This window comes from Rhinolophus sinicus, linkage group LG02 (assembly GCF_036562045.2).
Source record: "Rhinolophus sinicus isolate RSC01 linkage group LG02, ASM3656204v1, whole genome shotgun sequence".
Classification (NCBI taxonomy): domain Eukaryota; kingdom Metazoa; phylum Chordata; class Mammalia; order Chiroptera; family Rhinolophidae; genus Rhinolophus; species Rhinolophus sinicus.
In genome coordinates this window covers 189,886,412-189,906,993 of record NC_133752.1, presented here as the reverse complement: position 1 = coordinate 189,906,993, position 20,582 = coordinate 189,886,412, and the positions used below count along the sequence as shown (strand labels likewise).

Below are 20,582 nucleotides of genomic sequence, written 5' to 3'. Positions count from 1 at the left end.
AGATTTTAAAAAACACATCTGTACAATTTTTTAAAGTCTGTAATGGTATTGTGGTTATGGTTTGTTTGTTGTTAAATAATAACCCCATTCCATTCCTTTTAGAGACAGTGAAATATTTATGAATAAAACGATATGATGTTTGGAATTTGCTAGAAGCAATACCCACAGCTCTGTTCACCTCCCCACCCACCATCTGCCTCCATCCCTTGGTGCCCCCTTATCCCATCCACCCTCCCTTCTAAATGCCTTTTTCCGGCCGGCCTAGTCCCCTCGCACCCACCTCTCTGCCCTCCCACAGTAGTTGGAGCTGCTACCGTTTGCCCAGCCCTGTGCCAGGTGCTAGAGAAGCCAAGATGAAGAAAAACAGAATCCCTGCCCTTGAGGAGGCCCCAAAGTGGTCAGGGTAACCGCTGGACAAACATTCTGAGTGCAAAATGGACGAAGTGAACTGACAGGTGTGTCAGTCCAGGGTGCGGTGGCAGCAGCGGTGACAAGGGGTGAACACCTGCAGAAGGAACCGGGAAGGTCCAGCAAGGAGGTGCCACCTGAGCTGAGCACAGACCTGAGTCGCCAGGTTGGGGAAGGTGGAGGAGGGACAGTCCGGTAGCGGTGTGGCAGTTGCCGAATGAATGAACTGATGATGAATCATCACGGAGGAGGAAGGGAAGAAGAGAAGAGGGGCTTGAGGGTCAGTCTCAGGGACTGGGGAGAACAGCGACCTGCGGGAGGCTGACGGTTCCAGGAGGGAGTGAGGCAGCCAGAGGAAAAAGGAGTGGCTGCTGAGGCAGAAGGAAATATGCCGATAGTTCAGGACAGACCAACCTCCTGCCGGAAAGATGGAATCAGGCACTGAACCACAGCAAGGCCCACAGTGGCAGATGCCTGCCTGGCCTATCCAATAGCCACCCCTTCCTTCTCACCCTCCCAAAGCAGCAATTCCATTCCTTTTGTAGTGCCTGGTCCAGAAGGGGGCAAGTGACCCAGTTCTGATCCTGGGGAGGAAGGGGGTGGGTGTCTGCTGGGCAGCAGTGGCGGGAGGCATCCCTTCTGGGACGCAGGGGCACAGCCCAGGGAGGGGGAAGCCTTTTCTTCCCCTTCTCCTTCCTTGCTTGCTTTTCAGGAGGCTAGGATGGGAACAGGGTGCCCTGGCCTGGCGCCGAGGAGGTGACAAGCTCAGGACAAAGTACCGACATGCTAAGGACCGAGAACAAAAGAGCCTGAGCTGTCACACCACCCCTGAAACCGCCGACCTTCAGCCTTCTTGTTAGGTAAGAAAGCACCGGGTGGCAGGCCCGGCCCGTGGTGGCTGGGTCTCCTGTCACCTGCAGCCACGGTACTCGACTGATATTCCTCATGGTGTTCTCACTGCCGCTGCCCTGGCTTCCCCAGGGACTGCTGCGCTATGGAACCTGGACTTCATGGAAGTCTGGTCGGCAGGACGCTGGGTGGAGACCCAGCCCAGCCACTCTCCCCACGCCCCTTCCCACCAGCCCAGGCCTCTGCTGGCACCCCCAGTTCTAGTCCTTCAGGCGTCTGTGCTTGCGAGCAGGCCATCCTCCTTCCAGGGATGTGCTGCTCCCTCCTTACCTAAACTCAGGCTCCTAAGCCCAGCTCAAGGTCTGGCCTCCCTGTGGAGTCTGCCCTGACCCCCCAGAGGGCCTGCCCCTTCATTTACTGGGCCAGCAGCATTTTGCACAGACGACTGTGAGGTCTGTTTCGTGGAGATGTTAAAATAACTCTATAGTATTGATTTCTTTGTTTCTGTCTGTGTCTCCCATTAGGCTGTGAACACAAAGGTGGCAATTATGTCCATGAGTCACCAAATTCTCTCTACTAGACCTGTTTGTCACATGACTGAAGGAAGGATGACATCACATTCACCAGGACAATAAACCTTTATAACACTGTAAATGACAGACTCTCACCCTTTGGGCCGGTTGATCCCTGAGTAGCTGATGTGTAGAAATCCTAACCTTTCTTCCAATTGGCAGTGCTTTGACTGTTTTGAGAATGCATCACGACCCTCTTTAATCTGCCTTCCAATCTAACGTCCTCAGTTCCTGTGACCATTCCACTCAGGACACGATCTCTAGAGCCTTCACCTTTCTGATGGATCCCATCGGGACGCAGGGCAGCTGGGCCATCCATCTGGACATGCAGTATGGGAACGCACTCACCTGCCCTCACTGCATTTGTATTTGTATTAATGCACCCGGGACGACACTAGATGTTTATTAGCTCCACCGCCTGGAGCTGACTCAGTTTGTCACGGCCCACAGGATTTAGCTTCTCTGTCTCCAAGTGGCCCAGTGGCCCCGTTCTGGCCACGGAGATATAAGTGGAATTCTCCTGCTCCTGGGGGAGGTTTGGCTCTCCCGATAACAGAGGCAGTGGTAGCTTCCTGCTATATGAGGACAAGCACCAAGTTGAGACCAACGTGCTAAGGGGCAGGGGGAGGAAGAAATACAGAGCAGATTCATTCCACATGACGCAGGCATTTTCATCAAAAGGAAACCCAGCAGGTCCCTTTCAATTCTAAGGGGAAGCAATGAGGGAGAAAAGTTAGGACAGACAGACAGATCCCAGCTCAGGTCCTCCCAGGGCTGTGACCAGGAGGAGTTCTCCGTGCCTCACTTCCTCCTCGGCAGAATGGGGACAACTAAAGCGCTCACCTTGCAGCTGTGCGAGGAGGAAATGAGAGAACGCACTTCCAGCGCTCTGCATCCTACTAGCACAAGGCAAGACCCAAAACAAACATTACCGACTGTAAAAGTACCAACCAAAAATCGTTTGAGAATTTTAAGCACTCTCGTAAAATAGATTTTTAAGTCATATACATGCAGAATCCACTTTTTTTTCCTTCCCCTGCCAGCAAACTGTCTCGAAGCCTACTTTTCAAATGAACAACTCTTTCCAGACCTAGCTTGGAAAGTTCCAGCAGTTTCCTAAGTTGCTGAGCAGTCCTTCTTCAAAACCCTGGCTGCCTCTGCCCTGCCGTTTTGTAACCACAGACCACAAGAGGAACTCTAAAATACTTCACAGAAGACAACCCGTAATTCTAACGTTGATGTAACTAACTATAGTACCTAACTGAAGACTGTTTCAGTAGATGGAGGAGGATTTTAGAAACCTACCCAGGTAAGAGTGAGCAAGGCTGTGAAAGCAGAGGCTTCAAGTGGCTGGCCAGGGTGTACAAGGACATTCTTTCTTCCTGCTCCAACTCGTGAGTGTGAAAGGTGTTGCTGAGAACTCTCTCTCTCCCCCTTTCTCTATCGAGGGAGATTTAGTTTAAAGGATTGGCTCATGGGATCATGGAGGTTTGGCACGTCCAAAAATCTACAAGTAGGCTGGCAGGCTGCAGACCCAGGGAAGAGATGCAGCTCGGGTCCCAAGGTCGTCTGCTGGCAGAAGTCCCTCATCTGGGGAGGCCAGTCTTTCTTCTGTTAAGGCCTTCCACTGATTGGCTGAGGACCATCTACACTATATCGAATAATCTGATTTACTCGATGTTAATCTCATCTAAAAATACCTTCAAGAAATATCTAGAATAATGTTTGACCAAATATCTGGGTCCCATGACCCAGCCAAGTTGACACATAAAATTAACCACCCAAGAGGTTTATACTAACCAACGCAAACAAGTTCCAATCCAACAGGGGACAACTCTGTATGTCTTTAAACTCTCCCTGTCTCAGCTTCCTGTGGTCTGGCTGGCTCCTCTCCCTCCTCCTTCTCCCGGATTCCTTTCTTCCTTCCTTTCCTGTTTTACCTTCCCCATCGGGAGCAAAGCCTAGTTCCTGTCCTCGGGTCTTGCACAGCAGTTTGGCTCTCCATGGCACTTCTCAATGCTCTATCAATTGCCAAGTTTCCCACGTCTATCAAGCCATAAGTCCCTTGGAGGTTTGTCACTTGTCTGGGGGACATAGCTGGGGAGGGGTGGAGCTGGTATCTGAACACAGATTTTCTGATGCAGGATCCCAGCTCTGACCCTATTCAGACTGTTTACACCTGAATGACCAAAATGTGCTACTCAGGACCACGTAAGGTGGGCTCCTGGGCAAACTTAAAGATGTGTTTGGAATTACATATTTGATTTAACACGGAATAGGAAGAAAAACCAAAACATGAGCTAGCTCGTCAAAGTAATGATTTCATGGATATAATTACACAGGATGAGGTCAAACTTTAAAAGGCGAGACAACAAAAGGAAAATACTATGAAAATAAAACTAAAGGTGGCACAGGGGCAGATGTAAAGCATGAAGGTGGTGTGTGAAGGACAGAAGTCTGGAGAGCACGGGCCTCCTGGGTTAGGGAGGCGAAGAGTTAACTTGTCCTGAATCTCCTTGCTTCTCATGGGGTGATGGCCCTAGGCTAATTAGAAGACACTGATGGTTTTTGTTTTTATTTTCTAAATCCAAAAGAGCGGAAATCCGGACTTGACTCTTATTTCTTTGACTCAGTGAGGGAACAAAACCTATTCACAAAACCTATTTACCAGTTCTAGCTGTAGGACCAGTCAAAGGCTCTAATTCCCCAGTGAGAACCGGTTCCACCCCACAGCCTGAAACCTGACCTGTCTGTGAATATGGCTGCCACCCAGCCCGTGACTGCTCGTTCCCAATGATGCCGCGACCAACACAGAGGCTGCACTGCAGTCAGGGCCCTGGTTGGCACCTTGGCTCTGCCACTAACTTAGACTGTGCCCCTGCAATGATGATCACACCAGTGAAAAATCACAATGGCTAACGATTATGGACACTTACTGTCTGGCAGGTACCAGGGCACATGTTTCATAACACAACACAACAACCGCCCAACACAGCGTCAGAATCCACTGAGTTCAGGGACATCAATTCTACGGGGCTCCACCCTCACCAAGGGATGGAGTTGGCAGGCTTGAGATTACTGTACTCGGGTAATTTACAGAAATACGAGCCGCTAATATCGGATCATCAATAATCACAGCCAATCAGTGGTACTTCCGCCTCTTTATCTAAAAGAAAAATATGGAATACCAAGGGCAGATATTCATTTAATTCTACTTTTAGAGCTTCTTCTGCTCTAAAGTTCAGTTGCTCTGGGGAGTTCATCGCATCTTTCCTATCATTTCACCGGGGTCCTGGGTGAGTCACGGTCTCTAGCTTCCCCTCTCTGGGCCTCATTTTCCTGCGTAAAACGAAGATGATGGACTGAAACAGGTTTTCAACATGCAGTTTCCAATCCAGTGGCATTAGAATCCCCTGGGAACTTGTTAACAATACCAATTCTAGGCCTCCACCCCAGACCTGTAGAGTCAGACGCTCTGGGGGTGGGGCCCAGCCTGCGGTGCTTTAATAAGATCTCCAGGGGATTCAGATGAGAAACTTAGGTTAGAAGAGCCCCGGGGTAAGGACCCATCCGGCAGTGAAACTTGGTTTGTGCTCTAAGGTATTAGGATTTAGTAGCATTCTCTCTGGACAGAGTATTTCTTACCCAAGGCAGGCAACCCTTTCAGGGTAAAAAGAGAAGCTGTTTTCTTTGACCATCTGAGGCCCAGAGTTCAGGTGAGCTTTTCAAGAAAGCCTCAGGTATTTATAGGCTGACTTAGAAGGGCAGAGTTTTGTTTTAAGTAGTTAAGTCTCAAACTTGGCATGTGATGAAAGCAGTGGTATCTGTAGCTGAAGAAATAAAGATGAAACGAGAGCTACCTTCTTTTCAGCTCTAAGACAATGACTGGTGTGTGTGTGTGTGTGTGTGTGTGTGTGTGTGTGCTGTGCGGGGGATCGGAGGGGGTGGGTGTTGGTGGTCCTGAGAGGACAGCTTCCCCTCTTGGGTCCAGGAGCTTCCTGGTGGTTTGTAAATCCTCTACTGCCACACCCCTGTGGGAGAGATTTGATTACAAAACCTCAGAAGAGCCACAAACAGCCACGGTGACAATTACAACACCGAGCTGGACTGACAGACTTCAGTTAGGTTTGGCTTCCAAGACCTTTAAGAATGGAAAGAATGTCTTATTTAAAAGATCCAATTTTCCCAATCTGGGTTTCAGGCTTTAAACTATCAAAAAAGATGAAGAGAGAATGTCACAGTACTGCCTGCGGGTTCCTCATGAAAGACGGAGACAAAGCCAGACGCCTGGAGGAGTGTTAGCTGTTAGGGAGGGCCCGTGGGTCCTCCCGGGGCGTAGGCAGGTGTGAGTACCCATGAGAGCTACTACCTGGCCATTTCCAGGGCCTCCCGGGCCTCCCTTGGTGGCATCTCAGTAACACTGACAATCAATATTACCACTTTCTTTTATGGAACAGTGGCAGGCACTGTTCTAAGTACTTTACATTTATTAATGAGTTTAATCTTCACAACAACCGCACGGAGGCAGGGACCTTTACTATCCGCTAATTACAGGGAAGGAAACATCGGCGCAGAGAGGCAGCGTCACTGAACTAGTACGTGTCCCATCAACAGGGAGCGAGAGAGGCGGGAGACCCGGGCTCTGAGTAAGCCTGTGTCTCTGGCCAGAGTGCTGGGCTACGCGAGCCACTGAGACATAAAGGAGGCCCAGTCAGGCGGTGTCTGAGATGCCTGCAGCTCAGATCCCGGCGACTCTAGGTGGTAGAGCTGACGCCGGTGGGTGAGCACTGCCAAAGAAGATGCGTCCTGAGGCCGTGGTCTCCAAGGCTGCCCGCCTCGTCGAGCGGGTTCCCAGTGTCAGGCGCGGGGGAAGCAGGGCTGCTTGGCCCGGTCCCCGCAAGTCGCTTCCCAGACGCCCAGCTCTGATCCCGGGAGAATGAACTTCTAGCCCTTCTCAGGTATCCGTATCCGGAAAGCCTGGCAGCCCAGGAAGGAGACGGCAAGAGCCCAGGCTGCGCGACCCCAGTAAAAAGTCGAACAGCCCAAGGACTGCAAAAGCTGGCAGTCCCTTTAACCGTCTAAACTTTCTCCCTGCATTCGCGACCCCAGCAGCCGCGCATTGGCTGAGCCGCGGGCGGACCCGCCCTCTCTCTTTACCTATTGGCTGTGACAGGTATCCATCACAATCCGAGGCTCCCTAATGGACCAAGGCTTTTGTCAATCAAGATGGGCGGGAGACCGGGCGGGGCCAAGTCTCGGAGAGACGCGCCAGGCTCGCTCCTCTTCCCTGCCTCCCTCGGGTGTGTGACTGGGGACGTGGGGCAGCCCCGCGGGGACCGAGGCCGGGCGCGAAGCCCTGCGTCGGGGCTGGACGAGACTCCAGGGACTCACCGATGCGCTGTCCCACCGGAGAGCTGAATGGGTTCCCCAGGAGAAAGTCCATCGTTGCGGCTGCCGCTGCCACCAACCCGTGGAATCAGCTGACAGCAACCGCCAGCGCCTTCGACCCGTCACGTGACGCGCCGGATGGTCCGCGAGGTGGCGCCGGTGGGGGCAGGGCGGAGGCAGTCTGGAGCGTGGCCACAGGCCCCGCCCCTGAGAAGGAGGGCGGTGACCTCACTGCGGCTCCCTCGGTGTCGGCGGACGTCACGCACAACGTAGCGCGGTAGAGAGCCTGGACCTTTAAGCCACGCCCTCGACGTTTTCTAAGGTTTAGGGGCGTGGCCTAATGATCTCTTAACACACCGGGAAAACCGGGTCCCACACCAGGGAAATGACTTGGGTAAGGTTGCCGAGCAAGCCCAGACTGCAGTTCTCACTCTTAGTGTTTTAGCTCTTGGGACCTCACCTTGCGCTGCGGTTGACGCCTCTTTGGCCGGCTGTCTCCTTGCCTTGGTAGAACTCTTCCTATCTGAGGTCGAGGTCCAGGGGTTTGAGAGACAACTCAATTCCAAGTTGGGACGGGCTAGAGCCCAGGGTGGTAGAAAGCACACAGATGTAGCCACGAACAGGGCGTGGGGCCCTTCTCTGCCACTTACCGTGTGATTCAAGCAGTGAGCTTCCATTTTTCTCTGGATGCTGGAATTAGATCGAGGACTCTGATTTTTTTAGGTCACAGGCTCCTTTGAGAATTTGAAGCCATGAGCCTTTCTGAAGAGAAAAGGCAGGGACACAATTTAACTTCAGGGAGTTTCTGGGGTCGCCGAAGTACAGCTGTGGACCTCAAGAATTAAGATTCAAAAGGCCTTCCCCAGCTTTGTGATTCTAGTATCTCCTTAAACCTTCCTTTCCTGCCATGTTTCAGATGTTGCCTGCACATTAGATCTGATCTATTGGTTATGTTTTTTTTCTTCTGACACGCACACCAAGAAGATACAATAACCACTGCTTTGGTAGTTAGTGGCTTTAGTATTTACTGACCATGATGTTTGTGATTCTTAAATTTGAAAGCCTATTCAATTGTGCACAAATTTAGGATGGAAAACCTAAATTAGAACTTAATCACTTCTGTGTGTTAACGTGTTTAACAGATGTCAACCTGTTTGAGGGCTGACATCTTTAATGCACAATATAAAAACTTTATGGGAGTCACGTACTCCTGTGCTTTGAAGTGTTTTAATAATGCACATCCTTTTAATAAACGCCCTCCCCCCCACTAGTCTAGATGCTCCATAAGGGCTGGGATACTACTTCTACTTTCCTCACCACTATTGTCTAGCACAATGACTAACAAGAAAATTTAAATCATTCTACCTTTCAATAATGGTATTTGGACTATGGGAGGGGGGCACGTACCTTTAAGATAAACTTCATGTCAGGTACCATACATATTTTTCTTCCTTGAAGAATATTGCTCGGTTGTACGGCGTATATTTAGCATGAACTTCCTTTGGCTTCTTCCATTACTTTGGGTGGTGATTTACCAGAAGTTCCTGCTTTCCTGCATCACTCTGGTTTAAAGTGATTATGGGCAAAAGATCTTGGCTTTACTGCCAAGAATAAAACCACTGAAAGTTTTATCCCTCATAGTAAAAAAGCAGAAACAACCCATATACTGGCCAAGCGGGGAGTAGAATCATCTTAATTCCATGCAAACGGAATACTGTATATCTATTCAGTTAGAAATGGAAGTGTGTGGATTTTGTCAACACAAACGATAGGAATATAAATGGAAAATATTTAGTACAAAGCTGATTAAAGGTATGTTTAAAAAATTTTTGCTAGCAAGAAACATTAAATAAAAACTCCATTTTAATTTTACCTTTTAAGTGTTTTATCAGTATCAAATGCCTTCCTTTTACCTTCAAAGGTAAAAATGCTTAACGTCCCTTAAGACTGACATATTGCTTAAATGCAATGTGATCTATTATATTCATTAAGTGCTGTTAGACAAAAATCAAGATACTTTGCCAACAAAGTTTAAAGATAATAGTATGACAAGAAAGTGAGGCCTGTATCGTAAAATCCACCTAGGACAAAAGGGCATTTGAACAATGAAACAGTCTCAGACAGTTTTCCTACGATCACTCAGTACTGTAGATAATGGAGGATTCGGATGGATTACATACATAAGTGGCTTTGGGTAGAAGAGAGCGTAGGCTTTGGGGTCAGTTTGAACTGTGTGCTTATTCTGGTGTTACCGTCTACTACTAGCTATATAACCTTAGGGAAAGTACTTTTCTGCATCTTTATTTGTAAAGGGGGATAATACTCAAAAGGCTTTTGGGAGGATTAAGTGAGAGAAAATATGCAAGTCATTCTCTATAATAGTATTCAGCAATATGGTGATGTCTTTCTTGCTGCCTCTCTGTAAGTTAGCCTTTCAATCATAATATTTCACTTTATGACTAATCACACCTTGTGTTTGCATTGAAATTTTCACCTTGAAAAAGGTCATATTTCCATATATTAAATGTTCACACTAGTCCTAAACATTCATGTCAGGTTGGCTTGGCTGCTGGCGTGGAGACAAGGAAGTGACATGAACATTATTTTACAGATGTGACTTAGGACACCTATAAAGATTAAGTGACTTATCCAATATCACCAAGTTAGGACAGTGCTGAAACAGCGTGAAATATATCATATTAAGCACATGATTCAGATGTGAACCTTACAGATGGATATTTTCTTGAGTTAGGCGAACACTGTAATGTACATAAAATTTTACTTGCCAATGAACAGAACTATACTTTATCAGAGTCACTGGGTTTGCAATCTGCAAAAGAGAGAACATGAGAGATTCCACAATGTCAGAGTTACTATTAATAGAAACAGAGGAAGGTGTACGTTAGGAAAATGGCTAAGATCAGAAACTTGACCTCTATTCCAGATGGGTTTTCTTTTTAAGATAATTATGGTAGGATATAGTGTGGAAAACAGGTTTTATAATTTTGAAGCAACTTTGGTTGGCAGCAGGGAAAAAAGAGCTGAGACTGGACTACAAATATTAAAAATGTGATTTTTAATAATATAAGTACAAAATTTTATTTCTTTATACAACTGTAATGGAGTTTGGATCAAACCGCTAGAATTTATTTAAAAAACAAAATAAAACAATGATATAAAAACTGCAAGGTCTGAATCCAAAGTTTTTCCTCTAATAGTACCAAATACCACAAGATACAGATTATTATACAAATGTGTACAAATTTTAAATACAAATACAATAGGATTGGATTTTAAAGGAAAACAAACAAAAAACAGGTCCTCATCAGGATTTCATTAATGTGTTCAAATGACAATGGTAGGATTGGACTTCTTTCCGTATTAATCCATGTCTCCAAGGCCCCTCCTTCACACCCTGTGTCAAACAGGAAACTTCCAGGGGTACAGATGAGGCACGGTACAAGTTCTAACACACGAAATCAAAACAAGATTTCTGTTCTTGATTTTGGTTCCCAGACCATTCTTGTTTCCTTCTGTTTCCCCAATTAAAACTCAGAACTGCTCTGAGCTGAGAAAGGCATTTAGCAGCAAGAATACCTTTAAGAAACAGCCCGGTGACTCCCACGGTGGGGAGAAGGGAAGGAATTAAATAAGATGCAGCCTGGCTGCACTGTCCTCAACGATCCACCTTGATGCTGTGGAGCTCCGTCTAGGCCCCGGGAAGAAAGCACAGTTACCTCAGAGCTGGTTTCTGGCAGGGAATCTTACACCACATTTAAAAACAACCCTGAAGCGCTCAACTGTCTTCTTTGGAACCTGGAAGCAAAAGTCTGGTTCTTTGGAAATAAGGGTAGCTGGGAAGGGAAACATTCCTTTTTATTTTACTTTCTTGACATTATTGAATTATAAGGAATTAGAATCCTTACATAATGATACCTTGTTGAGGCATGATACCTTAAAATGTAGATGGGAGTTTACAGAGGAGGCCAGAGGAAGGAAGGGAGGGGAAGAAATCAACAAGTCTGTATCTTCCACATGCTGTTGCTGGTGGAGACTTTTGTTATTAAATTATATGTACAGAAATTTACAGGATAAATTAAAATCTAAGATTTTAAAGAGTTAAATACACATAATTAAAACACACATTCACACACGCGCATAAATAAACCTACGTGAGAATCGAGTACTATTTTTTGCAATTCACTCGTGTGTGGAATGCAGAACACGGTGTATCTGCCCCCCCAGGGGAGCCAATGAGATGAACCCAAGAATACCGCCGGGCCAAGCTCATCATCCACAGTCACCAAGCAACTAGCAGCGGGACCTGTGAAGACTTGGCGGCTAAGCGAATGCTGCCAATGGAAGATACCAGCTCTTCGTTCTGCAGACCAAAGATTCTGGGTCAACTCACAATATATGCAGTTCAACTGGTGGCACTGACAGCTTTGCCCTCTCCAAGGTGTTTTATGTTGCCAGGGCTCACAAAACTCCTCGGCCCCTCCTGAGGCTGCCAATAGTACCAATGATTACAATAATTTTTGAGACATGGACACCTGTAGAGCAGGAATTGGCATGAACCCTATACTAAGTTCACCTAAGCCATCGCAATAATTCTAAGATGGGAACGGTTTTATCACCTCCCACCTGGGTCACCTCAAGTTAAAAGGTTTGCAATTCAGTCAACTGGCATGTTCCCATAATCTTTCCTATTACATTTCAGACTATAAGACAGGTAAGGCAAATGGTCAGTGATGGGTCTGGAGGTACAACCGAGTTTGGAAAAAAATCACATTTTAGCTGTCTATAAAGAGATGCACTTGGCACCCAGAACAAGCCCCAGCCCCCAAGTTACATTGATTTTTAAGGCAGATTTATCCACCACAGGAGAAAAAAGAATTCCAAGCCGACATTCATGCCAAGGTTTCCCCTTGGCTAAACCTTTGCCATTTCATAAAATTATTAAAAGCAAAGTAGTTACAGTCCTATGTATATATTGTACATTATATATATATGTATATATATATATGTATGTATATAAAAATTTAAAACCTACTCCCAGACGCCAGTGAAGGGATCTGGAACAGTCATATATACACAAACCAGCAATGGGGGAAGATAAGGTTTCTGTCCCAGAATTCTCTGCTGTCACAGTCCAGGCATGATGTAAGCAATGTTGTCTAGCGTGTTTGACTGCAAAACAAAACAAAGGGAAAAGGTTCAGTTGAGGAGTACTACACCTTAGTTCCCTGACACATATTTCTTTGCTCAGTGGAGAGAGATGAGAGAAAAAAACCAGAGTTAGAGAAAATGGTAGAATGAAGATAGCACCCTGTTGTCTGTCATGCTAGGAAGTTTTCTGCTGACTTCTCCCATTAATCCCAGTAAAAAAGAGCCAGAAGACTCCTGCACTTTCTTTGTGTGTAGAAGAGCAAACAGGAAACACAGGAGTTGCAGTACCTCAAGGGCTAGAATGCCCTCTCCAAAGGACGGTTTTAGGAAATGCATGTCTTCTAGTTTCACTGCAAGCATTGCATGCATCCAACAGTACAGTGTCTTGTGCCTGGGCCGACACAGGAAGGGAGTGCTGTATGCTATGCCAGGAGGCCTGACAGAGCTCATTAAGGCAGCACCTCTCCGGCTCCTAAGGGGTCTGGCACAAAAAATCCAAGGAAAACTCACCAGGACCTGTTTGGGACAGCCATTCAACTCAGGTAGTTGTGTGGTCAGACACGCCAAGGGGCCAAGCGCACAGATAATGGAGTCCAGAAGCACTGACAGACTGCCCGACACAGCCACCATACCCTGAAAGGGAGAGCATTAAAGGAGAGGTGGTAAGGCAAATCACACCCCCAACACTCCCTCCATGTTGGGGCTCATTTCCTCACATGCTTCTTAGGTCTTAGGCAGTCCTATGAAACTGGCAGCAGAAATGGAAGTATCTGCCTTGATAACTCTAAGTTGTTTAAAAAGAAAACTTTTGGCCCTGCCCGGTGGCTGAGGTGGTTGGAGCGCTGTGCTGCGAAGGCTGCTGGTTCGATTCCCACATGAACCTGTGAACTGCGCCCTCCACAGCTAAGATTGTGAACAACAGCTCTCCCTGGAGGTCGGTGTGAGCTGCCGTGGGCTGCTGTGTGCTGCCATGGGCCACCTTGTGCCTCCATGAGCGGCTAGCCCGCAGCCATCGTGAGCAGCCGGCAGCTGCCGGGCTGCTGTGAGCGGCCGACAGATGACTGGCGACCGATGACCTCAGCAAGGGGGGAGGGGGATGCAAGGCTCATAAGACCAGCATGGGCCCGGGAGCTGTGTCCTACACAACTAGACTGAGAGACAACAGCTTGAACCGGAGGGGGTGGGGGGGATGTAGAAGAAGGGGGGGAAGCGAAAACGTTTACGATACATCCCCAGGTTTCTTTTCTACATCCCTTACCCAGCTTACCCTCTATGCAACCTTGTGTTAGTCACTTATGAATAGTTAAAAAACAAAAAAAGCCTACACTTAGGAATAGTAAAAAATGCCTTACCTACGCTGGAGAACTGCTGGAAAGGTTTGTGGAGATCACGTATGCAAAAGTTAGGTTTCTGATGAACGCCACAAACAGCTCAAACGGGAGAACTAAGAGTTCTATAGCCCTACACGTTAACATTAAATACAAACTTGCACATTCTTCATCATTATGCAGCTTTTCATAGCTGATCTCACTTTTCTGGGTTGAGTTGTTCACGCTCAAAAAGAAATAAACTTGGTTCATTTCAAATTTTAACATCTTGTACAATTCATATTGTCTACCTCTGTGATTCAGAGAGATAAGAAATAAGACTGCTTGCTGCCAACACCGCTGCTCAGCTCTTGCTAATCTGCTTCACCTAGAAGTACTGTGAAGCTGTGTCACCCAGGCAGGCCACAGAGCAGAGTCCTTCACACACTGAGCTCTGGGTCAGGACGGCTGGGGCCAGGACGTGGCTCTGCCACACACTGTTTTTGCACCAGAGCTTACTATGCTGTGCTAACAGCATCTGTAGCATAGGGGATAAGTGAGATAATCAAGTAGTGGGGATGGTGCTTGGTACATGGCAAATGCTCAAAAGCCTCAGTAATTATCACTATTGTTACCAACATCCTCATTGCCAAAACTGCATTTCTGGCTGCCTGCTAGGTCTGTGTGCTGTAATGTGAAATACCCTACCCCTCCTCCCAGCATTCCTTTCTCTAAGTCACCACCATTTATACAACTGCCCAGTCTCAAGGCCTTGCTGTCACTGATTCTTCCCTCCCCTCACCCTCCCATCCAATGTACAGCAGGAGCTCCCCCTTCCAGGGGCGGCAGTACAGCAAGGGTTTAAGACCATGGACCTCGAGCCACCAAATTCAAGCCTGTTTCAGCACTTAGGGGCTGAACTCCAGAGTTAGTTGCTTAACCTCTCTGTTTCTTTTGCAAAACAGGAGAAATACAAATTCTGCCCCTCAAAGGTACCATGTGCATTAAATGAAAAAACACATATAAAACACTTTGAACCAAGGCTGGCTGAGTAAGCATTCAATTCAAGTTAGCTATCAGTAATATTCCATTACTTTTACCCTATTGTTAATTATAGCTAATATTTTATGTCTGACTCTCCTAATGGATTATAAGCAACTTGAGGGCAGGAACCATGTTCTGTTCCTTTTTATATCTGCCCAATAACTGCTGGTGTTCTGCATATAGTAAGCTCTCGGGAAACATTTGTTGGATTAATTCAAATCTTTGTGATATCTAGACTAGACATTGTAACTTCTCTTCAATTCTCGTCTCTTTTCACTCATAATCTAAATAGAAGCTATTCTCAGAGAAAACCAAATGAGAGCTCTGATCACATTACCCTCTACTCAAAAACTCGCAGCAGTTTCCGGACAGCGAAGTATAGGCCCTTAGAATGCCCGTGAAGACCCTCTGTAATTTGGGCTGGAGCCTTAATAGTCAACATTCCTCCACCTTAGGCATTGGATATTCCGGGTTTTCATCATTTTAGCAGTAAAACCCTTTTTCAAATAAACTTATGCGGAACCCCAACATATCAAATGATCTGGTTCAAGTGTGAGTGTGGGTCTTATGGAGGCTTCGTTCACCCGTCTCTGCAGAAGACCTCGAGGCTGAGAAACAGAGAAGCACATGGCTTTCTTGGTTTGGAATGTCTCTCTTCAACGTCTCCACGAGACACATTCCTGCTTCTCTATCCTTTCAGGTCCAGTGGGAATACCACCTCCCACTCAGAGAGCCTCTCCCAACGCCCTCGCACTCTCTTTGTTCTCCAACATTATTCTGACTGCCTCCGCGAGCGCGTAACATCAGGATGATACAGGGGTACATGTGAGGCAAGCTGGGCTCTGTTACAAAAATTGTCGTGTAAACCAGTAATCGTCACTTCATTTCATTAGGCTTTGGGTATTCAATCTTTAAATGGGCAAACTGTAGAAAATCAACGTTCCTTAAAGTGCAGTAGGTAATTTCAGGTGGCCCATAGGTGAACAATGATTTTGATATACATCCATTTTGATGCATATTAGAAAAATAACAGAATATCACACTTATGATATCAAGGATATCACTGTGAAAGCATGGACAGATTTATTTAAGTAAAAATGTAAGTATTAGCATAAGTGATACATGAAAATTGCAAAATTGTGAGGGTATATGCAAATAACTAAAGTGTGGGAAAAAGTGAAGTAGAGGGGGAAATGGAAGTGACTACTAATGGGCCTGGGGTTTCTGTGGGGGTAACGAAGATGTTCTGGAATTAGTAATGAGTCCACGAGTCTGTGAATATACTAGAACACACTAAATTGTACATTTTGAAAAGGTGAACTTTATGGTATGTGAATTATATCTCAATAAGACTGTTGTATGAAAAAAAGTGAACTAGGGATCCTGCAAAATTCTTTCCCTTTTCTGGGCAACATATATATATGTAACTCGGAACAACCGCTCACAGAAACTGGCTTTTTTAAATTTGTTAATTATATATCTAGTCTCTCTTTCCAATTAGACTGTAAGCTTCCTCATGATAGAAATAATCAGGAAGTTAGTCAGATTTTCTACTCCCTCAAGTTTTTGGAATAATTCCTTGGTACTCAACAAACATTAGCCAAACTAAATGGAAACATGAGGAAAAACCTGGAATATGGATGGTGCATAAAACAAATTATGTTTAATTCTAACTTTTTAGGAAACATAAGAATATCTAAATGTGAAAAATAAATAAGGATTCTAGGATATTTTATTCTGGAAATATCTATGTCCATTGAAATAGCTGTTTTGATACCTGCTAAATTTTTGAAAACAGCCAAAGAACTCAGATACAGCTTCATTCCTACTGGCCTTTGGCATTTTATTTGTTGAATAATAATTCAACTTCCACATAGAAGCAAGTGAATAATTTTATATTCCTACACTGATTTCTCAGGTTAAAAATGGCGTTGGCAGCTTAGATTGCTTTCTTTGCTGACGTATCCTGTTAGAACCCAGTAGAAAACTAAAATACTACACTACTGAGTTAGAATAAGTAGTGAGGTTAGCCAAAGGGGCAATATGATTAGAAACTGAATATGGTACTAGAAATGGAACATGACAGTTTTGCAGGTTAAGTGGTTTTGAAATTGAAGCTTAAAAGATCTCCCTGAGGCATGCTGCACTGTACAATTCAAGTACAGGACAGAGGAATGAAGAGCTGGAGAACCTCAATTCCCTATTTGCTACCTATTTTCAAAAAAGTAGAGGGAACTCTCAATTCTATATACAATCTAATTCGTCTATTCACAACCTTGCTGGAAATGCACAGAAAAATTCAAATTGTCTTAGAAGTATAAGTGATCAAAACTTGCATGGGATTTGTACTCAGTCTTCCCATTGCATTTTTAAAAAATAAAAATAAGTTACAGGGTTATATACCAATTGTATCTCCATAAAACTAGAAAAAAAGTTGTAGGGTATTCTGACTTCTTTTGTGCTATTGTTTCAGTAGGATGGTATTAGTGTAAACTTTGACTCCAAATCTCTAGATGTTTCTATCACCAGATGTCTTCTCTATCACTGTCTCCTGAACACCTGCCATAATCTAGCATAAAGCACTTGCTCAGTGCGTGTACATGGAATGAGCGAATGGATGCAGAGGATCGCAGAAATGGCGTCATGCTGCTGACAGCAGTGCTCACCTCCGTTTCCTGCAGGCGGTGTCCGATGAGGCTCAGGGACTCTCCCAACAGCTGCAGATGCGCAGCCACATCGATGGGCTCTGTCTCAGGGGCTTTGGCCGGTGAGGCTGGTAACAGCATGGTGGTGGGCGGGGATTTCTTTTGGGGTGACAACACTGCAGAGGAAGCTGAGAACAGAGATAAAATACAGAGATCAAGCTTCATTATAGCCTTGAACACACAAAATGTCCCTCCTGATTTTCCCTTGTCATGAGCTCCACCAGGCATTAGCAAAACCATGGACTATGGGCCACGTCTGGCTATGACCTATTTTTGTATGGCCTGTGAGGTAAGAATAATTTTACATTTTTAAATGGTTATAGAAAAAACAAAGAATATGTGACAGAAAATGCACCTGGCATGCAAGACCTAAAATATTCACTCTCTGGCCCTTTACAGAAAACATTTGCTGATTTACATTTTAAAAATTATTTTTGCAACCTCTAATGTTCAGTAATGAAGCAGGGCCCGGTTGGGACCCCCGTAATAGAAGCCTTGCAACTTCCCCAGTCTTACCTTTTCTTGATCTATAGCTTAAGGACAGATCATCCCTTTGCCACTTGAGCTCGCAATGTCCCCTGTTCCCACCCACTTCCATTTTAGAAAATTACCCTGAAACTATGATTAATAATAGCCTTAGGCTGACTGATCACAATCTCAGTGGTCTACCAGGCTACTCCCATCATTGTTCCTGGGTTGCTGACTCCACCAGAAAACCACATTGCCAGAGGGAAGCCTCCATGTAGACCCCCAGAACCCTCAAGTAGCTTCTGGAGGAACGCCCACATCTTCCCTTAAATACCCCTAGCCGGTCTGAGAATGTTAAGGCACTTTTTGGAGGTGTTAACCCACTGCCCTCTCAGACCACTGGTGCTCTGGTAATAAACACTTATTCTATGACCCAACTCCTGTGTGGGTCTATTGGCTGAGCGGTGCAGGCTGCACAAGCTCCCGGACACGGTTGGCCCCTGGTTTCAGTAATACCTGGGTACCAACATTGTCTTCTAATATAGGCTGCTCTCCCAATTTCTCAGTAAGGAAGAAAATTTAGTGTTCTACAGAAAAGAATTCAAAGCAGGAGAGGGATGTGGTAACTACCTTTTACTTTCAGGGAACCTTCTGAGCTGGAGGCTTTTCTTTTCACAGTCGTAGCTTCTGCTTTGTTCTGTTTGTGTTGCAGATACTGAGCTTTTTGCTTCCAAATCTGCAGTCAGATCAGGTCAAAATAAAATAAATTAAAAAGGACCAAAAACTAAAAGGGAAAGCAGTCATGGAATGAAGACAAGAAAGAGAAGAGTGGAGGGCAGGGCAGACAGAGGGTTAATGCTCACTTTTAAGCCGAGGGCCACGGAACAGGCTACAGGCAGTAATTACAGGCATAGCTTGGAGGAGGCCTACAAACATCCCTCAGTGCTAAAGGTCGGATCTCAGCCTGACTTTTCGATCACTCTAAGGTCCAAATGTAAAGTCATGGAGTAAACAGCTGGCTCAGTATGATGTCCATGAGGTTTAACTGTTTCGTCTAATAGCAACAGCAGGGTAACACTGACACAGAAACAGCAACTAAAGATAATCCACCTGGGTGAGAAATATTTAGTTGTTTCACCTAGATGAGCTGCACCTTAAAACAAGATGATAATTCTAATTTGAAGACCACCTCGATATGATTCAACTGGAAAACAACTATGAACGATTGAGATGTGACCATTTATCACTGTCTTACCAGCTTCTTGACAGTAGGGGACATTATTTGGTAGTGGCTGGTGAGGATGATGACCTGACCAGGAACCTGGCTACCTAGTAAACATAGTCCCATGTTTTTATTATTTGCGGTGACTATTAAGTGGATGACTTTCCTCAGTTCTCAGATCACGGCTGAGTAGTAGGTGTTCGTGTAATGGGACTTTAGAGTTTGTCTTTTGACACTTTAATCACTGACCAAGTTAGGTCATCTTTTGACTCAAATGGAAGGTTGTTGCAAAAAATTAGAAGAGGTTAGAAAAGACAGCATCCCTGCAGCTAAATCCTCATCTAGAATAAATGTGTACCAACCAGTGTTAACGTCCGCTTCTACTAAACCACTTTCCATTGATTTGTCATATTTTCACTGTTTTCAGCACCGTTTGGCTGAGAGGGCTATAGGAGAATCGCACAGTTTGGAAGGCATAAAGTGATTCAAACTCATGCTTGTAAGAAAGTGTCCTTACCAGTTTGTCCTTTTCTGGCAACTGCTTCCACACCTCTGCCAGTTTTTTACTAAGTTCCCCAAAATCTGGCAAAAAGAATAAAAAACCCAATAAAGTAAAAGTTTATGAACAAAACAGAAGATTGATGAGAGCAAAAATTGGAAAAGGGTTTTGAAAATGAGATTTAAATAGCACAAGATTCTTTCAGAAAACCAAACCCCATCAGTTTTCCAGATTCTTTTCTATAGGGAAGGGGCTGTTTTGGTGGTCATGAGACAGGTTCAAATCCTCACACATCTACTCTCTAGGGATTTATTCTTTCTAGTGTCTTTTAATTTAATTTGATCGCATGATACAGGGCTTATCAATTTAGGTTGAAGAAAATATGTAGAATTTATAAAGGATGTTAGAATTTTACTGAATTGCTGAGAGCTCAGAACCAAAGAAAAATTTCCCTAGAGCAGCTCAGAAGCAATCCCCCAGATGTGAACGCTGCTCTTCCATTTGTAGAGCAAGGTCAGTCTTTATAAAGTACATTCCCATCTTTTATGGTACTTGACGTATGCCTCACAACAACCTTGATGAGAAGTTCGGGAAGCTTTTTTACACCTTAGACAAGTGAGATTTATAGAGGTTAAGTACCCTGTCCAAGGTCTGTAGTGTAGTGTTTTTCTCACCTCACTAACTTCTAATACAGAGACAAATATCAACAATATAAGTCATCTCACTATGGCTCCACACCCAAGGGCAGTTTCAGGAAAAGGGCAACTGTGGGATCTTGGAAATAAACAACTGCATGCTTACGTACTGTGCTTCGTAACATTTAATTTTACGGTTTCCTATTTTATCAATTTAAGAGATAGAAATAAAAAGCTTATCTCTTTTATGGTTGCAGTGAACCCAGACAAAATCTAAAGTACAGAACTGAGGGGAAAAAATGAGATTTGTGTTCTT

At 45.2% G+C, this 20,582-nt stretch overlaps 2 protein-coding genes across 7 annotated transcripts in view; both read right to left on the bottom strand.

The window, feature by feature from the left end:
• TOM1 (target of myb1 membrane trafficking protein) overlaps positions 1 to 7,436 on the bottom strand; it is a 34,133-nt gene extending 26,697 nt beyond the window's left edge. For 2 of the 3 annotated variants that reach the window (XM_074326278.1, XM_074326279.1), the window contains exon 1: positions 7,221 to 7,436. In XM_074326278.1, coding sequence (XP_074182379.1) covers positions 7,221 to 7,272 — 52 coding nt within the window. In that variant the 5' untranslated portion in view covers positions 7,273 to 7,436. The remainder of the gene's footprint in view (positions 1 to 7,220) is intronic. The other variant, XM_074326280.1, reaches the window with a different exon arrangement.
• Positions 7,437 to 10,278: 2,842 nt separating this feature from the next.
• HMGXB4 (HMG-box containing 4) overlaps positions 10,279 to 20,582 on the bottom strand; it is a 31,038-nt gene continuing 20,734 nt past the window's right edge. For all 4 annotated transcript variants that reach the window (XM_019728412.2, XM_019728411.2, XM_019728413.2 and 1 more), the window contains 5 exons: positions 19,650 to 19,714; positions 18,541 to 18,646; positions 17,404 to 17,570; positions 12,897 to 13,019; positions 10,279 to 12,407 (listed from right to left, as the gene is read on the bottom strand). In XM_019728412.2, coding sequence (XP_019583971.2) covers positions 12,363 to 12,407; positions 12,897 to 13,019; positions 17,404 to 17,570; positions 18,541 to 18,646; positions 19,650 to 19,714 — 506 coding nt within the window. In that variant the 3' untranslated portion in view covers positions 10,279 to 12,362. The remainder of the gene's footprint in view (positions 12,408 to 12,896; positions 13,020 to 17,403; positions 17,571 to 18,540; positions 18,647 to 19,649; positions 19,715 to 20,582) is intronic.